Raw genomic sequence first — 12313 nt, 5'->3', positions numbered from 1 at the left:
AACCCAAATGATACTTTTCTGAACTCTTTCTATAAAAGGTACAGAAATACTTGCTCTCTAATTATACGAAAAGCCAAAGAATTATATTACAGAAACAAACTGGTAACTGCTAACTTTGACCCGAAAAGCGTTTGGTCTATTCTGAGGGAAAGTACAAATACACAAAAAAACAAAGATGATGAAATAAAAAAAAATACTTATCAACGACGAAGAAGTCGACTTCCACAAAAATCCTACACTTATCCTGAACTACATAAACAGACATTACACAAATATTGGAGCTAGCCTAGCCGAAAATATAAAACAAAAATCGTCTAGTAACGATAATCAAGAAACTCAAAAAATTCCGACTCAGTGCACACACAAAAATAGTGACAGTCTATTCAAATTACATAGAGTAACTCTGGAAGACACCAACAAATTAATACATTCCCTAAAGAATAATACAACATCAGGTCCCGACGGAATAGACTCTAAAACAATAATTACACTAAGCCAACAACTACTTACTCCACTAACATACGTTATTAATCTTAGCCTGAAAGAAGGAATTTTTCCGAGCATCCTAAAAAAAGGTTTGGTTATTCCTATTCATAAATCAGGACCTAAAAATAATGTAAACAACTTTCGACCCATTACACTATTAAACACATTGTCAAAAATTCTTGAAAAAGCAATAAAAGAACAGCTGCAACAATATCTGGAAAACATGCAAATACTCTCAGTTAACCAACATGGCTTTAGAAAAAATAGGAACACAGAAAACGCAATTGCCACTGTAACCGAGTTTATTACACATAATTTAGATGCAAAAAAAAAAGTTATTTCAATCTATTTAGACTTATCTAAAGCCTTCGATACAATTTCGCACAAAAAACTTTTCAAGAAGCTAAAAAACATTGGCATAAATGGAGTAGAATTTGAATTAATGAAAAGTTTCATGTCTGACAGAACACAACAAGTTAAAATTGATAACAAGACAAGTGAACCACTCTTAATCACATACGGAGTCCCACAGGGGAGTGTCCTTGGTCCATTAATATTCCTCATATACATAAACGAATTATGTGACATTGAAATTGATGGTAAACTCGTGACCTTCGCTGATGATACAGTTCTTCTGTGTCAAGCAGCCACATGGAAAGATTTATTCATAACAGCTGAAAAAAGTTTGTCTATTGTCATAAAATGGCTAAACAGAAATACTCTTACCGTTAACACAATCAAAACAAAATATATCACACACAGTATTACACAAAGAGGTCAACCTCCGTCTAACTTGGACTTGTTTTTGCATGAATGTAAACAAACATCATCCAATTGCCAATGCGAACACATTGAAAGGGTTAAACAAATAAAGTACCTAGGAGTTATTATTGATGCATACTTACAATGGACTGACCACATTACTTTTATTACCAATAAACTAAAACGAGTCTTACACCTAATAAAATCCATTAAAAACATTTTCCCACTAACAATACTCAGATCAATATATTTTGCACTGTGTCAATCCATTGCCACTTATGGAATATTAGCTTGGGGAAGCGCTACAAACACAACAATTGACCCAATTCAAAAAGTTCAAAAGGCAATAATAAAACTCATACTGCAAGTACCATTCTACACAGACTCAACCAAAATCTTCAAAACACTAGACGTCATGTCAATAAGACAACTTTACGCCAAAACTGCTCTCCTACACCTCATCCATAATAATCTTCATATTACAAATCAAGCAAAAGCCATAATAAAAACCAGGTCCTCAACAAATAAAACACTGAACATTCCAATAACACACACCACACACGGTCAAAGACACTTTCAATACTACGCAACCAAACTTTTTAACAGTATGCCCATTACTTTGAAACAATTATTGACTACAAACACATCTACAAACTTTCTCAAAAAACATATCATAGCCTGGATAAAAAATCAAGATATTCACTTTATTCAAAAGATTATAATTCCAAACCAAACATAACCAAAATATAACAAGTAAAATTAAATATTATACACGTTCATCAAGAATTATCCACAAATTCATACACTCACATATAAAAGTGTGTTTTCATGTTTCAATATATGTCTGTGAAAAAAAAAATAATAATAATAACTTTCTACCATAACACATAAATACCTGTCACCCTTAACCACAAACACGTTAACACCTCAGCACAGGTTCTCCTAGTGAGGTGCTCACGTTACATATAATATCACACACACACACAGTTTTACCTAAATCAACCTATGTTCTTCATTTTTTATACCTTTTTTCTTCATTTTTTATACCTTTTTTCTTCATTTTTTATACCTTTTTTCTGTACTTTTTTTTCTCTGTACTGCAATATAAACCACTGTAATAATTTGTAAAACGTGTATTCAAGAATAGACATAAATAAAATAAAAAAAATAAAAATATTTCATGTTTATATCGTGAGACCTTTCCCCAGAATAGTTAACATAAATATTTCTTGATTATATCATGAGACTTTTCCCCAGAATAATTGACATAAATATTTCATGTTTATATCGTGAGACTTTTCCCCAGAATAGTTAACATAAATATTTCATGTTTGTATCGTGAGACTTTTCCTCAGAATAGTTAACATAAATATTTCATGTTTGTATCGTGAGACTTTTCCTCAGAATAGTTAACATAAATATTTCATGTTTATATCGTGAGACCTTTCCCCAGAATAGTTAACATAAATATTTCTTGATTATATCATGAGACTTTTCCCCAGAATAATTGACATAAATATTTCATGTTTATATCGTGAGACTTTTCCCCAGAATAGTTAACATAAATATTTCATGTTTATATCGTGAGACCTTTCCCCAGAATAGTTAACATAAATATTTCTTGATTATATCATGAGACTTTTCCCCAGAATAATTGACATAAATATTTCATGTTTATATCGTGAGACTTTTCCCCAGAATAGTTAACATAAATATTTCATGTTTGTATCGTGAGACTTTTCCTCAGAATAGTTAACATAAATATTTCATGTTTATATTGTGAGACTTTTCCCCAAAATAGTTAACATAAATATTCCATGTTTATTTTGTGAGACTTTTCCCCAGAATAGTTTTAATTTAATTTGTCTAAAACATAAAAAAAATAAATCTTATATATTCATGAGAATATAAAACTGGTTGTATTATTTCTAAGTTAACCTGAATAAATATTCTACAGGGTGTGCAAATAAAAAAATAATTGAAAGTGTTTCAAAGAAATAATAACTGTGATACTCCTTTGAAAATTCAAATGTTTTCCTTTTTGAAATGAAAATGAATTTAACTTGCATGGATAAAATGTTTTCAGAGAGGCTACATTCATGAAATAAAAAGTTGTATCTACAGTGTTATTAGCGCAAGCAATTCTGATTTTGTTCTCTATATAGTTTTTGAAGCATAACGGTTAAAATCGAATTGTGAAAAATTCCAACATGGATGATATCAGAACGGGTCTCCAGTGACCTATCGGCAATTTCAGTCATAATATAAAAATATCTCCCGTACACGATCGTTCGACTTGTTAATAAATACTGTCATCCAGGTTATTTTACATATCTTACATACCTTGTTTACTTTACTCTGTTTTATATGCTTTAGTTGAAAATTGGCGTAAGCCCTTGTTATGAAGCAATAATAGATCGTAAATTTCTGCCGTCAGGTACAGTATATGGGCAATGCATTTATGCGCTGTTTGTTTCCAGGGTATTGCCGGAACGGACGTAGCCAAGGAGGCCTCAGACATCATCCTGACGGACGACAACTTCTCCTCGATCGTGAAGGCCGTGATGTGGGGCAGGAACGTCTACGACTCCATCGCCAAGTTCCTGCAGTTCCAGCTTACCGTCAATGTGGTGGCTGTCATTGTCGCCTTCATCGGAGCCTGCGCAATCCAAGACAGTCCGCTCAAGGTACTATTCAAACACATTAGTCATAACACCCGATGGTATTAACAACTGTAATGATGACGAGAAATTAACGAAGAGTATTTGATCGAACAATATGGAAGACGTAGATAGAGCCTTATCTTGTAGTTCTCTTCTCACATGAAATCCACAGCTGCTCTTACAATGGTCCACACAATACAATAACCACTACATTCAAGTATGAGATTTTTAGCGGTAACACGACGAACCGTTGTACGGGTTCGAAACGATCTCACAACACTTTCGAACATGCAAACTCGGCCACCCTGGCAAATTTTGAGCATTTAATTGAACCCGGCCGTTACTGTGGATTTGTTCCTGAAGGCCTGGGAAGACCCAAAACGCATCAAGCACGCCTAATTACGGAGGCTATTGAAATCCATAAAACCTCATTGTTAAATATTGTAAGGTATCCTGGGATATTCAGTAAAAAACCCATTATATATTCGGAACAAAGGTTAACTTTTATTGCACTAACGAATCACGTATTATATAGACTTGGGTACAAAGACCTGCTTTACTGTTACTAGTTTTTGAAGAAATAGGAGAAATAATGACAAGTGTTTTGCTTTTTATAGTTAAAAACCAATACCACTAACCGAAATGTCAAACACAATAATATTTACATATGAACATGGAATCTGTTTTATCGGCCAGTAGCGTTTATCACTTTACCGGCAGGTGCGTAAAATAGGGCCTGTTTTACCTACTCCAATTACCTTGAAGGTTGGACACTAGATGGCAGTGAGCAACGATTTTTTAACACTCATTAATATTAATAGTTCTTGGCATCCGTTACTTGACGGCTACACCAAACTGAAAACTACTTTAATTTTACTAATTTATATTAAAATACTGGTCCTAAGAGTATTGATTTGTGCAACACGGTATCGCTTCTACATGCATAAAACACACTGCATTACAATCTATACATCTGAGATGATGGGCACTGTAATGTTGTCCAAAACGTTGGCTAAAGAAGAAGGAAGTGCAACATAGCATAATAACCCCATAACAAATCACGATTATACATTCTTAGTTACAATAAATACGTAATCAATTTGTTTTTCCTCCTTTCCAGGCCGTTCAGATGCTGTGGGTGAACCTGATCATGGACACACTGGCCTCGCTAGCTCTGGCAACTGAGATGCCGACACCCGACCTGCTGCTGCGCAAGCCCTACGGTCGCACCAAGCCCCTCATCTCGCGTACCATGATGAAGAACATCCTCGGCCAGGCGCTCTACCAGCTGTTTATCATCTTCTCTCTGCTGTTTGTTGGTTAGTGGACTAACTTTAATAAAAATAATAATGTTACACCTCATAGGAGTGCCCCTTCCTGTCCAGTGTAAAGATAAGGGAATTATATCACTAAAGGATTTATTAATGCTGGTCTTGAAGAGCCCCGGATTATACGAAGGAGGAAATACAGTTACCGGTCGCTACACAAAAGAGTCGAAGAAACGACCCGTACACGTGAAGCCAACATCAACTGTGAACGGGTCTTCTGCCCATGTCCGCTGAGTTTCGTATGAATTGAAATTATTATTAAATTATTGTTCGCATTTGTCTAACTCATGCGTAGCTATTAACATCCATACATTGTCGGGAAGATTGGTTCAGCGGAAGGTGATCAGATTGATGAATATTTATAATTCTAGGTGACGTAATCCTGGACATCCCGTCGGGGCGCGGTCAGCAGCTGAACACAGAGCCGACGCAGCACTTCACGGTGATCTTCAACACCTTTGTGATGATGACCCTCTTCAACGAGTTCAACGCTCGAAAGATCCACGGACAGCGCAACATCTTCCAGGGTATCTTCACCAACCCTATCTTCTACTCCATCTGGGTGGGCACCTGCGTTTCACAGGTATATACACCTTCTTATTTTTCTTCTTAGTCCCTTCGTCCACAGGGATATGGAAGTATTCGATACCACCAACTACTACCATACATCTGCGCGGAGGTTTGTACTCAGTCTTACGTCGCTGACTTTTTGTAAACTCGTCAGCGACGCCAGTTTTCTGCGAACAGCCGGGAGAGGTTGTTGCCACTCGTGTCATCGACATTTTAAATATGGTGTCGCTTGACATTGTGGCAAAAAATTGTTTGATCAATTTTAGGAACAAAACAGTCAACAAAGAATGACGGGATATAAAAATGACAGCTCCAGCAACTGTTTGAGTGAGGTTATAAAAGCATTCTAGTTTTGAAAATGATCGGTGGCGACACGGGTCTTTTTATATCAATAGCAATGTATGCGGACATGTTGTAAGTACACAACATAAGTATTGGATATTTGGACGAAGAGACGACAGTAACAGTGACAGTGTAACAGTTTTGTAATATACCTATTATTCAAATTAGTCGGTGCCTGTGTTTTCTCTTCTTTTCATTGTTCTCAAGCCATCTAATATCTCGTCATGTTGTGTTTTCAAGGTGTTCATCATCCAATGGGGCAAGATGGCCTTCAGCACCAAGGGACTGACGCTGGAGCAGTGGCTATGGTGCCTGTTCTTCGGCTTCGGCACACTCATCTGGGGACAGCTGGTCACCTCGCTGCCCACCAGGAAGATACCCAAGAAGCTATCGTGAGTCAGGAGCCAATACTAACTAACCTATCCACCGAACAAACGGTTCCACGGAAAAACAGAACAGTGACCAAACAACAGCAAGAATGTTGAAGAAATGACAAAAAATAACAAATAAACCCAATGTAACCTAACCTCACCTAAGATTATAAGTGTGATTAAGAGTGTGAGATACTCTCAGTATCGCTTTGGTGAAAGATCACCATTCAGAATCGAAACATTGTGTAAAATGGTGTTACTATATCTGAATAGCCAAGTACTTTTCCACCTTTTCTTCCTCCTTCATATATTCCGGACCTCTTCAAGACCTGCGTTAATAAATTCCTTCCTCACGACGCTACCTTACACTAACCTTCCCTACTACTTTCGGCCTCACAACATATCCCACTGACTCCAGACGGCTGGGAGCAGTTGGGATTCTTGTGTTGTTTTCACATTTAAACCTTTGTTTTGTCCCTGTTCTGTTTTATCTGATTACCCAAACAAACAAACCAGGACATCAACGCCAGCTGTTATCTAGCTTTTGCACTTTGCTAATGAAATCTTAATCTTTTTAGGCCGTTTGGAAAATGTGGCCCCACCCTCTATTTGGCACCTGATTGAAAAATCTGATAGAAGATCTGCAGCTTCTATTTAACCACTGATTTCAAGTGCAGATCATATACGTCTTGCATATCATTTATGTCAAAGTATATTGTAGTACATATCATAACAAATAACTACTGTGAACATCGGCTAGTACATTTTGCACTGATAGATTTATGTCAGGTATTTATGTTTAAAATTTCAATTGATGTAGATTTGCAGTTGTTGTTTGCACCAATCTAACTGAGCGATCGCTGAGTTAAAATGTGGTTCAAATTTCAGAGTCACCAACTTGACTCGAGTGCGCAGTATTGGGGAAATTTATACTTAACTAAGCGTTTTGCTTAGTTTTGATTGGTGATAGCGACGGTCGGTTTCAAAACATTGCTACTGTAGAAATTTTAATAATAGTGTATTGTAATTATTATTAAATATTGTCAGTGGATCAGCCAATACCACATATTATGTAAAAACAGACTGACTTCAACAGAACGTTTATTTGGTGCTATCCAATACTTTGCACTATGGTTCTGCTGGTGAGAGCTCCGTTGTAACCTTGTTTCGTAAGGAGATTCATTGACGACTGACTTCACCGCTGCATTGGTGCCTGTTGCAATAACTGGTGTTGCTGTTGTGATAACTGATGGTGTTGTTGCATATTGTGTTGTGCGATAATTGATGTTATTTATGCAATATCCAATGTTGAAATAGTTGTTGCAGTAACTGACTTTGTTACCATAACTGTTTTTGTTGCAATGAAAAATGTTGTTTTGGCAGTACATAGAATAAAGAAGAACACTGGATCCATATACAGGGTTTTCCAATAAGAGGTGTTATTTTGATTTTCAACTGTAAAAGATCGATGGTTTCGTTGCTTGTGTGGCACGTAGCGCCGTCTTGTTGAAAGTAAACGTTGTCCAGATCAATACCATCCAATTCCGGCCATAAAAAATCATTAATCATCTCTCGAAAGCGCAATCCATTCACCGTAACTGTTGCTCCAGCCTCATTTTCGAAAAAGTAAGGTCCAATGACTCCGCCGGACCATAAACCGCACCAAACAGTCACACGTTGAGGTCGAGTCGACAATTTTGCTTGTTGACGAAGCCACCGAGGTGGAAATGGACCTCATCACTCAAGATGATTTGCATTTGATTCACTCAAGTGAATTTTAATAATTTCAATGCGTTGTTGAAGCGTGTATCGTTCCATTTTTATTAATGGCGTAGTTTCTACTTGTCAAATGTAAAAAAATGACAGATTCAAAAGTAACATCTCCCGAAATAGCGGGCTATTCAAAATAATGCTTCTTATTGGAAAATCCTGTAGATTTGAATGAAAATTGTTGTAACTCCGGGTTTGTCTCACAAATCTTTAAATAAAACATTGGGCTCAACAAAATACTTTTGACTTTGTTGTGATAGATGTGATGAGCTCTGATGGCTTCTTTAGCAGGCGGTAGGAATTATTCTGGACCTCGACTAATACTATTTATTATAGACTAAATCCATGACAGCCGCCTTCCATCTATGAGTAACCTCTCAAACTACTCTCTAGGATATCACAGGTACCTTTTGGTTGTAGCCCATTTAGCACACGCTCTATCTCTCATACACTTGCCTGACATGGTATATCGCCATCCCATTTGAATTTTATAAAAATGGTGAAACACAGTTCTTCATATGAAATGTAAGCAAAAAATTTGAGTTTTTTGTATTCTTTATTCTATGTTCCAACACGTTGCTATAACCAAAGTTTTTGTCGCAATAATTGATGACCCAACAGATTGCACACGAGAATGATTAAGAGGTTACAATTGGTTACTTCCCCCACTACCGAGAGCCACATCTTTTAGTCTATGATAACCTCACTGGTAGTAAGGTTAGGTTAGGTTTGGTTTGATCATTGAACTGAGCTTGTTCTTATTCTTTTGTCGCAATTTTGTTGTTCACCCCATCATGTGTGAATATCCAGCTGGGGTCGCGGCCAGCCTGACGATTACACGGAGGCCATTCACCTGGGAGACGAGAACTTCGACCCCGACTCGGACAAGAAGCCGCGCGCCGGTCAGATCCTATGGATCCGAGGCCTGACGCGTCTTCAGACGCAGGTACGCTCCTCCCTAACAACTATGCTAATATAATGTTCTGCCATCACTACTACCGTTTTATGACATTTTATTATTGACAGGTGATGGTTTAATGGAGATATTTTGAAACTGACGGATAAAAATGACACAAATTTAGTATAAATTTTACGCAACCTATTTTTTGGCGCTGGCAAAAACTACATAATGTTGATGAAACTTGCTTAACCCCCGAACTAGGTTGTGTAAAATGTATATAACCTCAAACTTGGTAAGTTTTTAGATTCTCACGGCCAAAAGCATTTTTGTTGTTTGTTTTTGGGGTGTTATGCCGTGTTGCGCTGACTCCTTCTTTAGCCGACGTTTCGGACAGCGTTGCAGTGTCCATCATCACACATCTTCGGATCTACCGGATCTGCCCTGATGATGGACACTGCAACGCTGTCCGAAACGTCGGCTAAAGAAGGAGTCAGCGCAACACGGCATAACACCCCAAAAACAAACAACAAAAACCTCAAACTTGTTTGTGCAAATTGTACATAACCTTAAATTAGGTTGTCTAAAACGTACATAACCTCACATTTGGTTCTGTAAATTGTACATAACTTCAAAATCGGTTATGTTAAATATACATAATCTCAAAGTTGATTGTTTAAAATATACATAACTTCATATTTGGTTGTGTACATTTTACATAACGTCAGACTAGGTTTTGTCTCGTTTCAAAAAACTATTGTCACAAAAAACTTTGCATAATTTCATTTGCAACATGTTATAAATTGAATTTTTTTCTTTTTAGTAATTAATAATAAATTACTCAGTTTATTGATTAATTCAATTTAAATCTTGTCAATGAATTTATACAGCTTTTTTCGTCATTTTTATCCGTTGGTTCTGATGAAGTTAAATTTATTTTCTATATGTGTGTCTTTATCTCTCTTTCTCTCTCTATATATATTTCCCTATCTCTCTTTCTCTATCTGTTTGTAGCCAAGAGATATCCGTCTATCGTTTTTCCACACTATTTATCATTACACTTCTGATTCCCATCTTTTATTATAATCTGATGTTATTATTATGTCTTCTTGGACTTCATTAATTAATTAATTAATAAATAATACCTAGGTCATTTTAAATATTTAACAAATATCTTCATCTCACAATAATTATTAAAAATATACTAATATATATATATTTATCAGCAAAACAAATCTCATATATGCTATTTTTTAAACTGTCAATAATAATTCTTGTTCGACTTCCATTGCTTTTAAAAATATCTTCATTTTGTTCTTTGAACTTATTTATTTTTGTCCAAACTAGTTTCACTCTACTGTGGGCACTTTCGGATTAATACAATTTCAACTGATGCTAGGATATCATTTATAAAATCTGAATCAGGGGCAAAAAAGATACATTCTGCGTGATATTAAAAATTTGTTGAATTAATCATAAATTTAAAAAAAAAATCATAAAATTTACGGTAAATATTTCACTAACTGCCGCAATTTTGATAGGCACAGATTATGGAAAATACGCTTCGTTTCTACGTGATTTAATAAATATATTTGTACAACGCCCTTGAGGTGATTTTTCACGAAAACGGCGCTATATAAATTAACCAAATATTATTATAATTAATTACTACAAGAAACAATTATAATTATTTACGTCAGGAGAAATGGTAAAATATGTATTATTATTTTTATTCAAACAAAGTTTCAAAATTTCTCTTATAAAAAAATTCAGCCATTTTGGATTCTTTTATTATGGATGAAAGTTTTGTTTCAATCTAAATATGCATAAATTACTTAATTAACCCAAACTAAGAACCTATTTTGTCATTGTAAATAGTTGTTTTTTTGTAGTAATTGTCGAAACGAAGTATAATTTCCATAATGTATTCAGCTAAAAGTGCGGTGGTTAGATAAATAATTACCAGATTTACATATTAACAAACTTTTAAAAAATATTGTGCATAATCGCGGTTTTTCACGTCTTATCTATAAGTTATAAATGGTAAACATATATGCGAGAAAATAGGGACATACTTATTACGCACATTTCATTTTAAAAATACTTGTAGTTAGATAATAATGGATAGTAACTATTTCAGTTTCCGAAAATGGAAAATAATGCATTTAAATTATAATCAATTGTTATTGGTGTCAAAAGTTTTAAAGTTATCTTGTCTCTCTCTTATTTAAACCAATATAATTTATAGGTTCTTAGGTTGTCAGTTTGGGCTTAAACTATTTGAAATTATTATGTAAAAACATGGCGCGAAGAAAATATGTCAAATTATATGTATTGAAAGATATTGAAAGAAGAGTAAATGCAGGTAACTCCATAAATGGAGGACTGAACGCAGTTGGCGCGAACAAAAAATTGTCCGAAGAAGCGAAATTAGCAGTCCACAATGGAGTGCTGGTACCTACCCTGATGTATGGAAGTGAGGCATGGAACTGGCAAAGAAAGGATGAAAGTAGATTGAATGCTGTTGAAATGAGATCCTTGAGGCGTATGTGTGTTAAACTATGTACGATCGCGTGAGGAATGTGGAGATCCGGAAAGAGTGCAAGGCTGATGTAAGCGTAATGAGTAAGATCAAGAAAGGGACGCTTAGATGGTTTGGGCATGTAGAGCGAATGAGCGAATAAAGGAGTGTAAGGAGAATATACAATGCAAATGTGAATGGTAGCAGAAGTCGGGGACGCCCGAGGAAGACATGGCACAATCAAGTGAATCAGATACTCGAGTCGGGCCATGTCAAGAGTCAGAACAATAGAAGAGCATGTATGAATGTGAATGAGGCAAGGAGTGTGTGCCAAGACCGAGTTGTTTGGCGGTCCGTCCTCTCTGCCTACCCCTGCGGGAAAACGGCGTGATGGTTAGTTAGTTAGTTATATATCTGTTTTTTTACGAAATAGCTACTAAAATATTATATTTTACATTTTCAGAAACTGAAATATGTACTTCTCATTGTTATCTAACTGATTTCTATTAAAAGTGCATATTAGCCATGTTCCTTTACTCTTGAAGTGATCAATAAAAATTGGTAAATTATTATTATTTGCAGTCTGTAGATGGTCAGTGTAA

The 12313-nt window shown here is 35.6% G+C and overlaps 1 protein-coding gene across 6 annotated transcripts in view; it reads left to right on the top strand.

Annotated features, from left to right (window-relative positions):
- PMCA (plasma membrane calcium-transporting ATPase 3) overlaps positions 1-12313 on the top strand; it is a 379691-nt gene that overhangs the window by 327822 nt on the left and 39556 nt on the right. For all 6 annotated transcript variants that reach the window (XM_089649335.1, XM_089649332.1, XM_089649334.1 and 3 more), the window contains exons 19-23: positions 3729-3935; positions 5032-5230; positions 5611-5822; positions 6392-6543; positions 9103-9238. In XM_089649335.1, the coding sequence (XP_089505461.1) occupies positions 3729-3935; positions 5032-5230; positions 5611-5822; positions 6392-6543; positions 9103-9238 (906 nt within the window). The remainder of the gene's footprint in view (positions 1-3728; positions 3936-5031; positions 5231-5610; positions 5823-6391; positions 6544-9102; positions 9239-12313) is intronic.

This window comes from Hesperophylax consimilis, chromosome 29 (genome assembly GCF_061612785.1).
Source record: "Hesperophylax consimilis isolate HC1 chromosome 29, BYU_Hcon_1.0, whole genome shotgun sequence".
Taxonomy (NCBI): domain Eukaryota; kingdom Metazoa; phylum Arthropoda; class Insecta; order Trichoptera; family Limnephilidae; genus Hesperophylax; species Hesperophylax consimilis.
The sequence above is the reverse complement of the archived record's forward strand: the minus strand, read 5'-3'. Positions and strand labels throughout refer to the sequence as shown.